The sequence below is a fragment of the Trachurus japonicus genome, chromosome 12 (genome assembly GCF_045865225.1).
Source record: "Trachurus japonicus isolate A0001 chromosome 12, Traja_1.0".
Taxonomy (NCBI): Eukaryota; Metazoa; Chordata; class Actinopteri; order Carangiformes; family Carangidae; genus Trachurus; species Trachurus japonicus.
The window spans coordinates 28,119,809-28,139,700 of record NC_140918.1 but is presented as its reverse complement, the minus strand read 5'-3'; the positions used below and the strand labels follow the sequence as shown (position 1 = coordinate 28,139,700).

The 19,892-nt window shown below is 41.7% G+C and overlaps 1 protein-coding gene across 2 annotated transcripts in view; it reads left to right on the top strand.

Annotated features, from left to right (window-relative positions):
* slc12a2 (solute carrier family 12 member 2) overlaps positions 1-19,892 on the top strand; it is a 92,723-nt gene that overhangs the window by 44,632 nt on the left and 28,199 nt on the right. For both annotated transcript variants that reach the window (XM_085794135.1, XM_085794136.1), the window contains exons 4-15: positions 612-707; positions 2,525-2,664; positions 4,689-4,799; positions 4,898-5,006; positions 5,090-5,217; positions 8,257-8,341; positions 8,430-8,587; positions 9,927-10,034; positions 10,156-10,279; positions 10,635-10,736; positions 17,001-17,156; positions 18,823-18,922. In XM_085794135.1, the coding sequence (XP_085650261.1) occupies positions 612-707; positions 2,525-2,664; positions 4,689-4,799; positions 4,898-5,006; positions 5,090-5,217; positions 8,257-8,341; positions 8,430-8,587; positions 9,927-10,034; positions 10,156-10,279; positions 10,635-10,736; positions 17,001-17,156; positions 18,823-18,922 (1,417 nt within the window). The remainder of the gene's footprint in view (positions 1-611; positions 708-2,524; positions 2,665-4,688; positions 4,800-4,897; positions 5,007-5,089; positions 5,218-8,256; positions 8,342-8,429; positions 8,588-9,926; positions 10,035-10,155; positions 10,280-10,634; positions 10,737-17,000; positions 17,157-18,822; positions 18,923-19,892) is intronic.

Sequence of the window (19,892 nt, the reverse complement as noted above, 5' to 3'; positions counted from 1 at the left end):
CGCCCCATTCTTTTATCTTTTGACAAGACCAAATGTGTGTGGTCAACATCAGATTAGTATTATCTTAAGAATTCATTCAGGTTAAATGTTAAATCCACTCACAATAGACCTATCTATAGAAAACAACAAATCAAAAGACAAATTCCCAAAACCAAACCAAACAGAATCCAAATAACAGATTTTAAAACCTGGTTTGGAGTCAGTGTGTCTGTGTGGAGTCTGTGTTTGACTGTGATGTGACGGAGTCTTCACGTAGCTGACAAATTCAACCATCAGCGTGTGGAGCAGCGCGCCACACGGCCCGTGTTTACTGACATCCTGGTGCTCAGCGGGTGCTCACCTCACACGCCACCACGCTCCGTCCCCCTGACCCCCCGCCCCCGCCCCCGCCACTACCACTACCACTACCACTACCACTACCCCCGCCCGCCCCGACGACACCTGTTGACAAATCTTCGCTTTCTAGTGAAATATCACCGCAGGGCGCCACGTGAAAACTGATGGAGCTGATAGAAAACTGTGACCTGCTCTGCACATTCTTTTCATTCGGGGGGGAAGTTCCCCGAGCTCACGACTGTGCTCTTTTCTTTCTCTCTCTCTCCCCCCTGCAGCTCTCTCCTGTCTGATCGTTGCCATGGCGACCGTAGTGACCACCATCACCGGCCTCTCCACCTCTGCCATCGCCACCAACGGGTTTGTACGAGGAGGTAAATGTCACTCTCTTCTCCGCGGTAAAGACATGTAACATGTGAATCCACATGTTACAACGATTTGATTGTTTTTTCTGATCATTTTATGCCACTATTATAGTATAACCCCTAAACACAGTTTAAAGGGATGTTTCAACATTTTGGCAATCCCTATAGTCATAGCAGTAGGTTTATTACCTTTTAATTGTCAGTGCAAGCTGTTTTGAGATCAGTGGGGCAGAGACATGAGCTCTACACGGCGCATGGTATTTCCAAGCTTTCCCTCATCAAACTCATCAAACACACAATCCAACAACTCCAAAACACAAGTTGTGACCTGCAGATTCACCAGGCTATGAGATAATAATGGAATGTTATGAAGTTGTTTGAGAGGTAGATACGTAGCCGGAACTACATTCCAGACACGGCTGCTCGACAGAGTGACTTCAAAAGCAAAAGTAGTTCCAAGTATTTGCTTCATGTCATGTGTCATAATGTTACATAATTATACGTTATTATTTCATAGTGTGGCGAATGTGCAGGTCACAACTTGTACACGAGAGCGTTTTGGAGTTGTTGGATTGTGTATTTAGTTTGATTAGGGAAACATGGAAATACCATAACTCTATGTTGCGTTAGCTGAGCAGCTCGCGTCTCTGCCCCACCAATCTCAAAACAGCTTTCACTGACAATTAAAGGTAATGAACCTACTCCTAAAACTATAGGGATTATGGCAATAGGCGAATTTGCCAAACTGTTGAAATATCCCTTTAATAATACACATACACCTTATGAAAAAGACGAGCCATTTATTGGCTTTGCTAAATCCATGATGCTAACGTCCATAGATGATCATTGAAATGTGTTTTTTCAGTGTAATGTGTAAGATAAACAGTTTGTGTGCTAATAAAATCATAGCAGAAGAAGGCAGCACAGTGTGATGATGCCATAAAAAGAGGACAAGTCAAACCCCAAACGGTGGAAAACATCATGGAAACAGTGATGAAAATGACATTTCTGTTAGTTTCATCCAGCTGTTTTTATACAGATGTGTAGAAAGGATTTAAACGATTATGCAAAATAATTGCGGTCAGCTCAAATGATTGCGATCAGGCGATTATGTAATAACTGTGACAGTCCCAGTTCAGAGAAAGAACCACAGATTCTCCCTCACCGACTATGGAGCCAGATCCCTGACATTAAAATCTGGCATTGAAAACAGTTTGGCATTGTAATAAAAACATTTGGCATTGGAAAAAAATTTGGCATTGTAATAGAAGTTATCTGTTATTTTTCTTTTTTCAGTCACACTGGTTTTCAGTGTCAGTTTTCTTTTTTTCAGTGTCATGTTACTGGCAGAGTTTTGGCGTGGAGGGGAGGGGGTTTTAATGTCAGGGATCTGGCTCCATAACCAACAGGATATGAAAAACATTTCAACCCTCAAAGACTCACACAGTGACTCCATGACAAAGGCAAACTAAACAGTGGCAGAACAGATGGATGTTAAAAAGCAACAAACTTTTCTGTCACTGGATCTGGTTGTAAAACACATCACACAAGAGGATGCTGTGTAACTGACCCTCATGCTAATCATGCTAATTGAAACATCTAATAGCCTGTAACAACAGGCCAGTCTGAGGAGAGTTTGTAAGCAGGATTTATATTAGAAAGCTCAGCTCTGATGGGACTGTCAGTTTGGATCATATTGATGCTCCAGGCTGCTGAAATGTACTGATCTAGTCAGTGCAGTACTTCATAACCGATCCACACTCCCAGTTTATTTCAGAGCAGTTAGTGATCTCACTGACATCCTGTTTGTTCCCGGTTGTTTCCAGGTGGAGCGTATTACTTGATTTCCAGGAGTCTGGGGCCAGAGTTTGGAGGCTCCATCGGTCTGATATTCGCCTTCGCCAATGCAGTGGCTGTTGCCATGTATGTGGTGGGCTTCGCTGAGACGGTGGTGGAACTTCTCAATGTAAGTCTCTCAATGCCTCATGCTGCTTTCAGACGTTTTTTTTCCCTTAATGACTGCTTCCTTAAATTAACTATTTAACTGTTTATTCCTTTTGGTGTAGGCTAATATGATCGTGTATGCTGTTTCTGGTCTGGGGCTTGACTTTGAACCAGAGGTGTCAAAAGTACTCACATTCTGTACTTAAAGGGATAGTTCAACATTTTGGCAAATTGGCCCATTGCCAAAATCCCTATAGTTTTAGGAGTAGGTTCATTACCTTTAATTGTCGGTGCAAGCTGCTTTGAGATCGGCGGAGCAGAGCCGCAAGCTGCTCAGAGCTACGCTACGGAGGCTAATGGGATTTCTTGGTTTTCCGCCTCAAACTCATCAAATACACAATCCAACAACTCCAAAACGCTCTGGTGGACAAGTTGTGACCTGCGCATTCACCACGCTATGAGATAATAACAGAACAGAGTTGTTTTAGAGGTAAATGCAGAAACTGAGTGCCAAAAAACAGCCCCGACGGGAACGCGCATCAGCGGTTTTGCATGAATTTACCTGTACCTTTCGCCATGACGCGTAATGTTGAAAACGTAACAAACCTGTTTTGATGATGTAAAGACTAGAAAGTACAGATATGTGTGTTCAAATGTAGGGAGTAAAAGTCAAAAGTCGGAGGAGGAAAAAAAAACTCAAGTAAAGTGCAGATACCTGAAAAATCTACTCAAGTACAGTAACAAAGTATTTGTACTTCATTACTTCCCACCTCTGCTTTTAACTAACTAATTAGTGTGTGAAACGAATGAATATGTATGTAATAATGGTAGCTGCAAAAACTGAATTGCCCTCCGGGATAAACAAAGTTGTATTCAATTCAGTGTGTACTCACTGTGAGAGAGATGGTTTAGCTTTAATCCAGCTCTTTTAGACAGCTTAACTAATATCATCATTGTTTATTGGCCCAACATTCTTCCAACTATTAGTTATAATTAAGCAATGAGTTGATCCACTAATAACACTGATCTATACAGGAAGCTCTGCTCCACTGGCAGTGACGGTTTTAGAACAACAAGGAATTGATTTCCAGTGAATAGTGTAACTTCAACAAGTTACAGTGGACAGTCCCCGCTGTAAAAAGTCAATGTGTTCAGCATGTAAAAGTGTTCAGCATGTAAAAATGTAATGTCTCTAGTGTATGAAGTATTATAATATTCTTGCATTAATTTATTCATTCATTCATTTATTTATATATATGTATTTATGTGACTGACTAAATTAGACCATAAAAGAAACGCCACAGTTAATTAATCATAAAGATTCGTAAATACAGTCACTTTCCAAAAAAGACTATGTTGGAACCGTATCGGCAGATGTGCACCAAAATATAGGTTAATGCACAGATACTGGTAACATTGAATTGGTTGAAATTTAAGTGTCATTTGTCATTTAAAAAAATTATTGAAATAAACTTTAACATTAGTAATAAACACATAATTAGTGATGGAATTATAGTTTATTTTACAGAATAAGGTGTTGTGAAATTAATTAATGCATAATAATCGTTATTATCATAATACCCTGATTATTTCTCTGACAATAATCGTACCAAGAAAATCTATAATCGTGACATCCCTAATCTACACTTATGATATATTGTTGAAAAATAGTAATGAAATGGTTTTGGACCTGTTTCTACTGTTGGTTCTCATTGTAGTCTTTAGATTGGTTTATGTGGTTGCTTGGTCAGAAGCTGAAACGGAATGTCAATATTTTTTGATTATGGATGGGATTATGGATGGACTTTAGCAAATGTCTTCATGATGAATTTCTAATGTAAGTGATAAAGGAAAAATCCAGTCTGAGTTAGACGTCATCAGCAGCTCAGCTCAGAGACAGAATTCTGTTCTGTGTTATCTGTGACATTTCTTATTATTTGTAATATCAAGTAACTTAAGTAAAAAATATCCATCAAAGAGCTCCTGCGTTTACACTTCAGCAGTTTGTGGTCGTTCCATCTGACGCCTCTTCGTCGTGTCTTTCAGGGTGCAGACGCCTTGATGACGGATGAAGTGAACGACATCCGCATCATCGGCACCATCACGGTCATCCTGCTGCTGGGCATCTCTGTGGCGGGGATGGAGTGGGAAGCCAAGGTAAGAGCCGGACCAGAACCTCTCAGGACGCACTGTGACTCAATCACACACGAGTCACTGGTGGTGACAAACTCTTTGGTGGATCTTCTCCTCCGCAGGCACAGATCTTCCTGCTCATCGTCCTCATCACGGCCATCATTAATTACTTCATCGGAACCTTCATTCCGGTCAAGGCGAAGGAGGCCGTGGGCTTCTTCGGATACGATGGTATGAAGCCTCTTATACAGACGGCAGAGTTTAGCTTCAGCTTTTGGCCTCGCTGTGTTTTAACCTCTTGTTTCCCTTGTCAGGCGCCATCATGTGGGAGAACATGGGTCCGGACTTCCGAGATTCAGAGACGTTCTTCTCCGTCTTTGCCATCTTCTTCCCTGCTGCCACTGGTATTCTGGCTGGAGCCAACATCTCAGGAGACCTCGCTGTAAGTCGCCTGCACTTATGAACATGAACACAGCACAACCTCAGGGCTTAAAGGGATAATAATAATGATAAGACTTTATTAAGGACACAATCAGAGGTCCATAGGGACTAGAAATACATAAAAGACAGACAATAAAAACATGGCAACAGTTCAATGTAAAACAAACATCGATAGTTCACCCAAAATTCAAATTTCACTCATTATCTACTCACCCTCATGTTGACTAAGGGCTGGGAGAAGTTTCAGAGTCCTCCGTGCCTTCTCTGAGTTACAGCGGGTCTCTGTGCAGCACTGCATGTCCATGCGAACGGAGCTCACTTTTCTTCATCCAAAAAGACACACCAAAAAACATCCAAATACCTCCATAGTGCTCATCTGTAATGTCCCTCTTGTATTGAAGCCCCAACATGAGAAATTGTTCCGAAAAAAATTAAATAAGTCTATGTTTTAAGCTTGTTTGTAGCGGAAGCTCCCAGCACTGCTCTTCCTGGTCCGTCCAAATCTCGTGTGATTTGCATTGACACCCAGTTCATGGCTCCGCAAATCGCGCAAGATTTCGGCAGAGCAACACTGGGAGCTTCCGCTACAAACAAGCTTAAAACATAGACTTATTTAATTTTTTTCGGAACAATTTCATGAATTGAATGAATGAACCAACCTGAAAATTACAGATTTATTTTTCAATTTTCACATTTTGGAGGTCAGGAGGCAAGACAAACACCCAAATATATATTAAAGAGCCTTCAAAAAGTGATATTTCCATAATATGTCCACTTTAAAGTTCTCTGGCACGGGCCGTTTTATAGTTGTAGCCATTTTATATATAGAAATGATGTCTGATTTAGCCGCTGCTCCTGAGAAGTAATCAAAAGTAGCAAAGTATGAAAAGTGAAGGCTGTGGATGGCTGCAATAAAGTCAGGTGAGAGAGAATGGAGTGAATTTCCACAGGTACAACATCTCACCTTTTGGTGAAATTGCCGTTTAATTGGTCACCTATGAAATTCAAGTAGATCCTATTAGATCTTTTTATTTTCAGACTGACAGTTCACGTGAAACGCGCACAACCCTGTTACTTGGTGTTTTGGTGCATAACAATCAACATGAGAGGGGAAGTTTGTATACTGTATGTGGCACCATTCAGACATAAGGCATGATAATACATGGAAAACTGAGCATTGACATGATAATGATATTAAAATAGCATTTAAAAACAAAACTAATTTAAATACAAATCAAAATATTTGAATAAATCATATCAAGACTGCACAGAATCACAGCACCAGTGATAAAAGACATTAAACAGGATTAAACAGCTGATTTGTATGTGATTTGAAATTTAAATGAGCTCACAGTTTGGTCATAGTCAGGAAGCTGCTTCCACAGAGAAACCAGAATCTGCTTCACTTGGCTCTGATCCTGGGAACACTGAGTAAACCTGTTGAGATGCCCTGAGGGATCTGGATACTTGGTGACATACAATTAAACCAGACATGTGTTTTGGGCCAAGATCTTAGTGCTTCACAGACCAGTAAGAATAAAATCAGTTCTTTGTCACACAGGGAGTCAGAGCAACGTTGTCTCTGTGTTAGTGATGATGAGCTACACATCTACAATAGTCCGGCCTTCTGGAAATAATTGCATGAATATTTTTTTCTTTATTTTGTAAAGAGGGAAAAACAAAAATACAGAAACGTGAAACGTGAAACAAAATCAGGGCCGGTGTGTGTCTGCAGACGGGACAAAGCTGTTTTTGTGGCCTGAGGTTTTGTTCCTGATAGATCGCAGGCTCCTGCCACAGGACACTGACTCAGAAAGTTTGTGTCGGAGGTGGGAGGGGCCGGCCTCAGGGTCCTGGAGGTGGACAGGTTGTGGACGGTCGGCAGATTGCAGCTAATCACCTTCTCCCTAGAGCGAGCGTTGTGCTGTTCTAATCTATTCTCACCGTGTGTGGCGCTTCCACACATTTACATCATCTGACGGGGTGAAACACTTTGTCTGTGTGTCTTGTTCTTTAGTTTTAAAAAAAAAAAATGCGTTTATGAATTTTCTTCATAAACAAACATACAGAAGACAGGACCAGACAAAACAACAAAACCACACAACAACAACAACAAACTGGGAATAACACCGAACACAAAAACCCAAACAGAAAGATCAGTTCTGGGTCAATGTGACAGGTACATTATGTAACATAAAGTGAAATACAGTGGGAGCTAAACAAAGAGAAAAATGAAAAAATAAAAAATACAGTTTTTTATACAAATACAAATGCTCTCGGCAGTATCGCAGAAACATTTACATTAATATAGTCAAGAAATGGTTTGTGTGTTTTGTTTTTAGAGGATTTATAGCTCAATTATACCACACTTGTACCTTAAAGGGATAGTAGCATTTTTTTTAAAGTGGGGTTGTATTATCTACAAATAGCCCCTAAGTACTTTAATTGCAGTAGAAGACTCTCTACACTCCTCCCGTTAGCAACGCCAGCCCATAGTCCTGCCCAGAGATTTACAACATACAGTGTTGTGAATGGACCCAAAGAAACGGCCTATTTTCGCGGCCTAAAAGAGGTTTTACATGAAAAAAATTACACAGTTCCATTGTTCGCTATAATATAATTTTTTTCAGCCCTTCAAAGTGCAGGAAAAACGCAGTTTTTATTTGGACCTAACCAACTCACGTATCCCTCTCCGCCCAGGGTTAGCGCCTGCCGATCAGCAGTTGGTTAGCTCTTTGCTGAAAACCAACCTTGCAAGATCGGGGCGGCCGTCCTGGTGTCCCAGCTCTCGTCTCTGCGCACCACGACACAAACGTGCCTCGTAACCTGTAATCTCTTGTTTATGACAAATTAAACTACACAAATATACACTTGTAACATCGTATATGATATATAACGTTATCTACCGCTCTATTGATTGATTTCTCGCCGGCTTCGTTGTAAACAAATGCACGCGGCTGAGAGGACGGTTAGTAGAACAGAGGAAAAGCGACCGGACTTGCATAGTTCCTCTTTAACTCTGTGTTGTTATTTGTTGCAGGACCCTCAGCTGGCCATTCCCAGAGGAACTCTCCTGGCCATCTTGATCACAGGAATCGTGTACCTGGGTGTTGCCGTTTCAACAGGTGCAGTAGGACCTAACGTTTCCCACATTCTCTCACCATCTCGTCACTTTGTAGAGTGTTAATAAACATAGTTCTCCCGTAACAACAGGCTCCTGCATTGTGAGAGATGCCACCGGGATTGAGAACCAGACACTCAGCGAGCAGTTCATGGCGAACTGCTCTACAGCTGCCTGCAAGTTTGGCTACGACTTCACCTCCTGTAAGGCCCCGGGGGACTGCAAATTCGGACTCCAGAATGACTTCCAGGTAGGAACGCAGGTCCACGGGAGGTTCAGAGAAGAGAAAGTTCAAATCCACACAGTACTGTGCAAAAGATCTAGGCACAGATGTTCAGATTCTTATCCATTATGCAGCACCAACCCAAGAGCCCTCTGATCATTTATTCTGCAGCATGACAATGACCCAAACATTACAGCCTGTGTCAAAAATGACTATTTTTAATTCACAAGAAGAACCTGAGACCTGCAACAGATGGTACAGCCCCCAAGTGTCTGGAGGAGAACTGGTGCTGTTTTAACCTTCCTCTTGTGTTCGGGTCAGCAGCCACTCGTTTTTAGGTTTTTAATGCATGAAAGTACCACATAAATGTGTTTATTGCATCAAGGCTTTTTGACTTTGTCAGGAACCTCTATTTAAACAAAATACAACAAACAAAATTCTAAACTGCTGTGGTCAAAATTATGACATTTGTGTTGTTAGGGTCGGTTACCACCTGGTTATAACGATAAAAACAATAATTACCGTAAAATCCGGTGTATAAGACACACTTTTTTTCCTTTTTTTTTTTCATCTAAAAAGTTGGGTGCGGCTTATACACCGGTGCGACCTATAGACCAAGGTAAATGTCAACCCCGTTTAAAACTGGTAAATTGGTAAACATGCGTTTTCAGTGATCAGACTGCAGTCAGATAGAGCTGGATCACTTGAAAGTAGCTATGGCAACCAGGGTGCATTGAGGATGGATTACGCTGGCAGAACGGCGTTTCCGATGACGGTAATTAACGAGACTCATTTGGGCCCGCCATAGTCTCTCCGACATAAAATAATATTATTGTTATGGTTTTTTTTTTTTAAAACCACCGTCTCTCATCTCTGTCAGTCAGCCCCTCCTCCTGCTGGACTCGGTCTCTCTCTCTCTCTCTCTCTCTCGAGCAGGCGTTCGCAGGCACACACACACGTGTGCATGTAACACTAATAAACGCTATGCCCTATATCGCGCCAAATGTGGCCCTGCGATTGCTTTTCTTTTAAAATATAAAATAACAAGAAAGAGCTACGCCGCAGCACAGAAACATGTGGAACCTGTATAATATTTTTATTACCAAATAGCAATAGAAAACCTTGTTTTCCCAGTTTGAGGCCCTCAAAAATAGACTGCGGCTTATACACCAGAGCGACTTATATTCCGAATTTTACGGTAGGTGTTTCGGTGGTGTTTGAAGTTTAATCCATAAATAGAGATTATTCCTGGCATTATTTTTGAAAGCATTTCACTTAACTTACACTGGCTAAAACGTTTGCACACTACTGTATGTCAGTTGTGACATGTTAAAGAGATTGATCCGTGTTTTAATCCTGGCTTCAGGTGATGAGCATGGTTTCTGGTTTTGGACCGATCATCACTGCAGGAATCTTCTCAGCCACTCTGTCCTCGGCTCTGGCCTCTTTAGTCAGTGCGCCTAAAGTTTTCCAGGTAAGACCCCCCACCCCCCACCCGCCCCCACCTGAGCTACATCAACATATCTAAGACATGAGTTCCAGTAAACAGATGGTGAACAACTGAACCTCTACATGGTGTTTCCCAACTTGCTCAGGCTCTGTGTAAAGACAACATCTACCCCGGCCTGGGCATGTTCGCCAAGGGCTACGGCAAGAACAACGAGCCCCTCCGAGGCTACATCCTGACCTTCGGCATCGCCCTGGCCTTCATCCTCATCGGTACGGCTGCACACGCCGCTCATGCACACTCACAGTGAACACTAACAGGACTAAAAGCTTCCAGCCTGGACACCGTGGTGTTGCTTTCTCTCCTCACTGTGAAACGGAGTCATTTTTGTGGTGACCCTAGTTGTCAAAAGAATTTCCAATAAGATCAAAACTAAGGATAAAGTTGATCTATTTTCAATATATGTATATAATGAATGAACATTTCCATTTGCAGTAATAGTAACTTGATGTTTAGCAGTATGAGCTGAAGTGTAGAGGTTTAGAGCTCCACCCTCCAGACATCATGAAGTTGTAAATGGGAGCTTTGGTTCCATTGAGAGCTAACTGATGTTTTCTCGTTTTCCAGCTCAGCTGAATATTATTGCTCCCATCATTTCCAACTTCTTCCTGGCGTCCTATGCCCTGATCAACTTCTCCGTGTTCCACGCCTCACTGGCCAACTCACCAGGTAAGATCCAGACCCAGAAACTGAACCGAGGGGAGGGAGCGGAGGAGATATCAGCTGAGTCACGGGTCACATGGTGTTTTTAACAGTGATCGTGATGGGAAATGATGGGATTTCAAAAGGAATTACTAGAAGCACTTAGACATGTCGTGAGCTGCAAGTGCCTCCGAGCAGAGAGCAAGGAAAAATCTGATGGAGAATTAATGCGTTTCCTCGCTGCATGACTTGTCAGTGTTATTTTATATAACCGGGGCATCAATCAACAAATTTGAACTGTTGTAATGGTCAGAGTGTGTAACAACAAGGGAGATCAATTGATTTGCCCAACAACATGCTGCACTCAGCATGTGTATCACAGTTCAGAGCTGACAAAACAACCTTTACACCAGGGTTTCTTACTGATCCATCCCTGAGCTTTCACACAGGCTTCAGGCGACAGAATTGTATCGTTTAAAACTTTGATTATTCATAGAAACCTTTTTTTTGACGCCTATCTCTATAACGCATTATAACCATACTTATAATGAGTTATAATGCAGTTATAACACTGTATAACTATAGTTATAAACACTCATAATGCTTTATAATAATAATCATAACACACTATAAAGCATTTTATCATGACTTATAAGGTCAGGTATTATAATACATTATAATTGTTAGTAACTTGCTGACAATGTCCACATCGATAATACATTATAAATATAGTAAGAATGTGTTATAATTGGCTCATTAATGTGTATAACTATCATTATAAACACTCATAAATTATCATAAGACTTTATAACAAAAAGCATAACACATTATAGAGCATTTTATAATGGCTTATAAGGTCAAGTATTATAATAAGAGTTATAAAGCTCTATAATGTGTTATGCTTATTTCTATAAAGACTTATGATAATTTATAAGTGTTTATATTGAGATACAGGTTCATAAGCCAATTATAACACATTATAACTATATTTATAATTTATATATGTGGGCATTGTCAGCGAGTTACTAACAATTATAACGTATTATAATACCTGACCTTATAAGTCGTGATAAAATGCTTTATTGTGTGTTATGGTTATTGTTATAAAGCATTATGATCATTAATGAGTGTTTATAACTATAGTTATACAGTGCTATAACTGCATTATAACTTATAAATATGGTTATAATCTGTGATAGAGATAGGTGTCAAATAAAGTGTTACCAAACTTTTTTTAAATGGTTTTAAAATGTTTCCATAAATCAGTGCTCATCTGAAAGATTTTTTGATATTTGAAACTCTGGAGCTTCCTAAAGCATCGGATGCAACAGTGTGAAAGTTCGCAAATGGACCGCGGTGCTTTTTTCACAATTACCCCCAACTGCCTCATTTACTGTGACTGTATACGTGTAATGGAATCTGATGGCCGATGTGAAATCACATTGTTGTAATTGGCTGTCAATATTAGTCAGACATTTATAGTAACATTTATAGAGATGCTGTTTCCAATCCACTCCTCCCCCCGGCCTCTCTACATGTGTCAGTGTCACGGCCACCGCTGCCACATCAGATGAGTTATTTTAAATCATGATGAGTGACAGTTGTTAAACTGGAACAGGAATGCCTGTGGCTACGTGAAGCCCTGTTAAACATCATGTCACTGTTGTTGTTATTTGTTTCGCTTGCTGTCAAATGACAGACGCAACAGACCAGTTGGCCAGCAGCTGTAATGTAACTGGGACAATACTCCAGCAGAAATGATGCGTGGCCAATACAAACGGTGTATTGTCACTTTACGCTGAAGGTCTTTCAGAGGTGATGTTGAAAACGGTACAAAAAATGCTCTTCTATTTCATAGCTGTGACTTTGTGAAGGGTCAGTTCACCGAAATTATCAAAAAAACACTTGTTTCCCTGTGTGCAGACAGATGAGATTGTTAGATTGTGCCTCTTTCTCCAACACAGTAAAGTCTAGCCTGTGATCCATGAGTCACTTCTATTGTTTCACTGTTTACACTTTGCGCTGGTGCTGGAAGGATGAAGTTATTTGATTAAAAAGCTACAGTGAAACTTGTTAGTTGTCTGGGTAATGTGTTGTCTGCAGGCCAGCGTCATCCCACTCTGTGTTTCAGCGGCTAAACAAACACTAAGAAGACTGAAACCGTCCGGTAGCTGGTGTCATGTCAACTTTAGGATCAGACTCTCCTTGTCAACCTCACGTCTCGTAGCAGTGCTGACGTTCACAGCTCCACATCCTGAGCTCTGTATCAGGTGCACGGTTCTAGCTGACTAAGCATGATTAAGAAAAATGCCAGCACGCCACTGCACAGTAAAATAGATAAATTATTTGATATGGGACACTCAGAAAACATGTTTCAGCTATAAATCATCATCAGTGCAGTGAAACAGTAGTGGATCAGACAGTTAACTGTATATACAGGTGAGGTTTGAACATGATGGGCTTGAGGATCTATCTTTAATGTCCAATCCACTCAAAAAATGATATTTGACTTTAAAGGAGACATATTCTGCCCCTTTTCCACAAATTAAAACAGTTCCCAGGTGTCTTAAAGACATGTCTGTGACATGCTTTGGTCAAAATACCCCAAGGATCAAACATCACAGCTCTTTTCATCCTCTCAAAACAGCCCTGTTCAGAACGGCTGGTTTCAGTGCCTGTCCCTTTAAATGCAAATGAACCACTGCTTGCCCCGCCCCTTCTACTGGTACCAGGTAGGGGTGGTATTATGCAAATTCGAAAACTAGTTACATCACTGGAAGACAACTGAGGGAACAGCTTGTAAAACCACATGGATTTCAACCTAGAGAGTCTGAAAATGACAGATTTTTTTTGTCAATTCTCACATGTTGGGGGCCAGAGGGCAAGACAAACACCCAGATATATGTTAAAGAGCCTTCAAAAAGTGATATTTCCATAATAAGTTAGGTTATGTATAAATTCAGATACAAATATTGAAAGCCAAATTTTATAAGCGATTAAAGAGAGTTGACTCTGATGTTTAGTGTTGAAGCTCAGAGTGAGCTGCTTCACCTTTGTCATCTTGGCAGGACAACTGCCAGAAAAATCGACAAAGTTGTGGAGGTTATGTTGAATTGAGACTTTTGTACGTTCCATACACTCACCCACCTGTCATTCAAAGAGAATACAACCTCAATCATAGAGAATTTAAAGCATTAATGTAATGTAAACAGGTGAGTTATGTAAGTATTCACCCTTGCACAGTCATCATTAAGGAGGAAATTGTCTGTAAAGACCAAAACAGTTTTGTAGCAGCAGGCTGTCAACATGTTTGTGGTAAACAAGTCATAAGAGGAACTGCAGTTTGTTGTTAACTTGATGTGTGGGTTTGATAAGAGGAGACAAAACTAGACGTAGAATCTGCTCTAACCTTTGTGAAAACGCTCGAGTTATCCAGACTGACACAAACACCGTGGAAACAGATGAGGTTACATTCTCCTCCGCTGTGTTGGCATGGAAACAGAGATCCCAGACAAGCATCCAAATGTAACCCAAACCATCTGCACGGATTTGTATAATTTGGGTGAACTGACCCATTAGTCTGTAGAATGAATGGCTGATTGAAATGTTTTCTTTTTATATATATATAAATATATCTATTGAGCTCTGTGCTTTTCTCCCTCTCAATACCAAAGCTCTAGCAGAACTTCAGGTACAGATTCTTTATCTGCTTCTAATTCCTCCGAGCAGGTCATGTAATTACATGGGCTTAAACGGTACATGACTCAATCAAAGGGCGGCAGGAACACAGAACCACAAACTGTAAACCACATGTGGCGTCCTGGCCTCTGCAAACCCCTGCAAGCAGCACCATCAATGTACCCTTTATGTCCTATGGTTTGTTTTAGACTCTGTCATTGTGTAACCACGCACAGTCCAACTGCATCCCATCACTAAAATCCCCACTAGTCTAGTTTCCGTGGTACCCAGTGAATACAGTGGTCCCTAATAGCTGGTATAACATCCTGGGCTCCGGTCTAACAGGCTGCTAACTCCCATTCTTTAACCCAACTTCAACTTTTAACTGTATCCATACTTTTTTTTAACAGCAACATTGACCTAAGACTGTTTTAATAATGAGAATGATTAAAAAAAGCTTTCCATTCATAGAGGATTACCACCACATCTCCTGATGCTTAGTCTTCTGAATCTCAGGTCTGATTTAATCTGGTCATTAAGGAATCGGACTTCTGCTGAACCCTGAAGGTATATGATGCAGGACTTTCCTCCACATGAGTAGGTCAGAACCTGGTATAAGGCTGGACTGCATCGAAGGTTATTAGCACTCAGTTTACCGTCAGGTCTTTTCAGTTATTTCAGGAGGCTGTGGTTCTTCTCTGTTTTTTCAAGTGTCCACAGCAGGAGGCACAACTTAAAGGGATAGTTCAACATTTTGGCAAATTGGCCCATTGCCATAATCCCTATAGTCTTAGCAGTAGTTTTGTTACTTTTAATTGTCGGTGCAAGCTATTATTAGATCGGCGGAGCAGAGCCGTGAGCTGCTCAGAGCTATGCTACGGAGGCTAATGGGATTTCTTGGTTTCCCTCATCAAACTCATCAAATGCACAATCCAACAACTCCAAAACACTATGGTGGACAAGTTGTGACCTGCACATTCACCACGCTATGAGATAATAACGGAACATTACGAGACAGAGTTGTTTTCGAGCCAAATTCGGAGACTGCTTGCTGAAAAACTGTCCCAGACGGGAACGTGCATCAGCGGTTTTGCGTGAATTTACCTCGAAAACAACTCTGTCTCATAACGTTCTGTTATTATCTCATAGCGTGGCGAATGTGCAGGTCACAACTTGTCCACCAGAGCGTTTTGGAGTTCTTGGATTGTGTATTTGATGAGTTTGATGAGGGAAACTAAGAAATTCCATTAGCCTCCGTAACGTAGCTCTGAGCAGCTCGCGGTTCTGCTCCGCCGTTCTAAAAATAGCTTGCACCGACAATTAAAAGTAACGAACCTACTCCACAGACTATTATGGCAGTGGGCCAAACTATCCCTCCAAATACTACAACAAGAGGTGAAGCAGGCCTTGAGAGCTCTGTGCTGTCGCCCAGACTCTGAACACACATGGAGAGGTTCCTCAGTTGTTTGAAGCGCGACGGACTTCTGACCTCCTCAAGGTGGCCTCATTCATCTGGTTTTAATTGTGCTCTGCTGACAGCTCTGCAGGATGTGAAGTCTACTACTGATAGAAGCTCTTTGTGCCACACCACTTTGAAAGAGCCATGGCCAAATAGGGAAGCTCCAACTCAGTCACATGGCATACAGCTGACCAATAATGGAAATAGGATCAGTCAGTCAGAGTTCTTTCAGACGGACACGGTTCTGGTTCTGGCTCTGGTTCCATTCTGGAGTCTCAGAACCTTGGTCCTTCCTGGAGAACCAGCCCGCGTTCACACCAGTTTAAGTGGAACCAAAGTGGGTGTATGTTACTCTGCATTACTCAGGAGGAAGTAAACACAACATGGGCAACATTTTTGCTTTTTTGCTGCCTCTGTAATCCTTCTTCTGTTTTTTTTAGTTTATTTATTATTTGGTCTTTCGTTGGAGTAAACCCAGCCTTGACCATCTCTTCCCCGAGTACAAAGATAAGAATGACTTTACCTATGGATTTCTCTTTGTGCCCAAGAGAAATCCATACAACTTGTTAACTTGTTCCACTATCTAGCTTTCTTGAAGTTCTGTATTTGCCCAAATCACCACCAAACCTTTAGTTTCTTCAGCGCCTCCCTGCAAATTATTTTTCTCCAAGTCGTCAGTTGCTGGCCTCTCTTCCTCCTTCCTGCTTGTCTTCACAGCCTAGAAAAGGACACAGCCACTGTTCGCAGGGAAGAACAAACTATTTTTTGGTCCCCTTGGAAACCGACTTTTCAAGTTTGGAACCTGTTATTTTTTGGGTCTGAATGCACCGGCCGGTTTAAAATTGGCTTCAGGAACCAGAACCGGCATGGAGTGTGAAACCCCTATCAGTGCCCTGCAGTCCAGCCAGAAACAGTGTATACACTCAGGTCAAAAGAAACCCCTCCCTCATCACTCTGTAAGAACGTGGCAACAGGTCAGATCACTGTCTTATAAAGAGTGTGTGTCTGACAAATCCTGCATCGTATACCTTGGATATGAAGTGGATGTCCTCAGTGTAATCATTTTAATACCCACACAGTGATGACTAGCACTTTAAATATGCTCCATTGTTGGTTGTTGGTTGTTTTGTGACTGGTTCTGATTGGTGCTGCAGGGTGGCGTCCCAGCTTCAAATACTACAACATGTGGGTCTCCCTGGCCGGGGCCGTACTGTGCTGTGTGGTGATGTTCGTCATCAACTGGTGGGCTGCTCTCCTCACCAACGTCATCGTCCTGGGTCTCTATATCTACGTCAGCTACAAGAAGCCAGGTGAGTGTGATCCACCTGCTCATGATCAGTGTTTCTCCTTCCTCAGAATGATTTAAAAGATGAAACTGATACAGTATGATCTTTAATATGTGACAACTTCCAAAAAATGTCAGTGTTATTATTAGTATTACTAGGTGTTTATGTCAGCTGTTGTAAAGGAGAATTCATTAAGGTTGCAACACTTTGCACTTTGCTCCTGTAGCTCACAGAATCTTTGTCACAGAGCTACATGAAATGCCTCACAACTTGAACAGTATCAGTGCTCATCAAAAATATAGACCTGGTCCAAAAAGACTATGTCATTGTTTTGGCTGAAAACCCCTCATCACACAGCTGTGCAGCTGCACGTGCAAGATCAGGAGGGAAGTGTTCATTCATGACAAAGGTCATCCCTTATTGGGGAAAGCGACAGCCATAGCCTGTTCTCCTTTAGATCAATCATCACGTTAACACATTAAACATCTATATAGATCTTTTCTTTGTTTCAGTCAAACAATGTTAAACTGCTTCAGAAATCGTGTTATTGTCTTTCTCTACATGTAAAACTAGACTTTAAAGGACCAGTGTGTAATATTTGTCAAGGTTTATTGGCAAAATCTGAATATACAACCAATGAATATATTTATATAGGTGTATAATCGCTATAAGTTAAAATCTGTTTGGTTTTCATAGCCTTATAATTCTTCTTTTATATATACATATAGCAAAGGGTCTTGCTTAGAGAGTGCCGCCATCTTGCGCCGCCATGTTTGTACGGAATGGAAAATCCAGCCAACCAGAGAGCACGTTTCAATAGTTTCATGTTCATTCATAAATAGACAATACAGTTATTTAATAGATAGATAATCGACTCAGAATGCTAGATATCACTGTTTCCCCTCATTTTACACACTGGACCTTTAAAGGGATAGTTCAACATCTGGGCAAATTCGCCCATTGCCAATAGTCATAGGGGTAGGTTAATTACCTTTAATTGTCGGTGTACTGTATGTTGTTTTGAGATTCATGGGGCAGAGACGGGAGCTGCACAGCTAACACGGTACATTGTCCCTTGTCCCTCATCAAACGCATCAAATACACAATCCAACAACTCCAAAACGCACTTGTGGACAAGTTGTGACCTGCACATTCACCACGCTATTCACCTCCATTGTGTTCACTAAGCAGCTCGCTTCTCTGCCCCGCCGATCTCAAAACAACATGCACCGATAATTAAGGGTAATAAACCGACTGCTATGACTATAGGGATTATGGCAATGGGCGAATTGAACTATCCCTTTAAGAAACATCTGGAACAGTAAAACACAGATTTCCGGTGCTCAGCAGTTCAAGTTCAAATACACCCGACCAGAAGCGACCTGCTGTGGCATCTTCAAAAAGTGTGGGTCTGTTCACAGTAAAAAATGCTTTGTGTGAATGAACACATCGCACTCGTGACTGATCCTGAGCCCTCAACGCGTCGCGCACCTCTTCAAACACGAAGCTGGCTGTGGGCACCTGTGTGCGCGCTCAGTTTGACACACAGCTACACACACATAGGAGGCCTTCTCAGTGCCTGCGACGCCACGGGAGGCGGCCGGCCTCTGGCCCCCGGCGGCACGACCTGTAAACACTCTTCACTGATCACACTGTGTTTTTCTGCCTGTGTGCGTCCTCCCCCTTCCAGATGTGAACTGGGGCTCGTCGACCCAGGCTCTGACCTACCACCAGGCCCTGACCCACACTCTGCACCTCAGCGGAGTGGAGGACCACATCAAGAACTTCAGGTACAGAAGGAGAACCCCCTCTAATGATTAAGTGTGCCTATGTTGAGTGTCAGTGACATTGAAGCAGACAGCATGAGCACAGTAGGGTGCTGAACCAGCCTGAATGATACATGTTACATAGTACAGTCACATGAAAAAGTATGTGAATCCTTTGGAATTTCTTAGTTTTCTGCATTATTTGGCCATTTAATGTGATCCGATCTACATCTAAGTCACAAGTATAAACAAACACAATGTGCTTAAAGAGGAACTATGCAGGATTTGTAGCTTAACTGCTACATTTTTACCTTAATTAAACAGCTTTGGAGTAATTGTGATGGTTTAATGAATGGCTTAACTTGTTACGAGGGAGAATGGAGGTTCTCTGCCTTCCACGTGTGTGTCACTTATTGTATCTCTTGGCTGAAACCAACCTTGTAAGATCAGGGCCGCCACCTCGGTATCCCAGCTCTCGTCTCTGCAGCACCGCAACACAAACGCGCCCTGTAACCTGTAATCTCTTGTTTATGACAGATTAAACGACACAAATATCCACGTCGTGACATCGTATATGATATATTACGTTATCTACCGCTCTATTGATTGATTTTTTTTCCGGTTTCGTTGTAAACAAATGCACATGGCAGAGAGGAGGGTTAGCAACACAGCGGAAAAGCCAGACTTGCATAGTTCCTCTTTAACCTAATACCACATAAACAATTATATTATTCCATGCCTTTATTGAACATATCCATTAAACATTCACAGTGCAGGTGGAAAAAGTAAGTGAACCCTTGGATTTAATAACTGGCTGAAGCTCCTTTGGCAGCAACAACCTCAACCAGCTGATCAGAACTGAAGATCATGGTAAACTGTCCAGGCCCTGAGGCAGCAAAGCCCCAAACCATGATGCTCCCTCCACCATACTGCACCTTTGACATGATGTTTACATGCTGCTATACAGCGTCATTTTTACACCATACGTACAAAA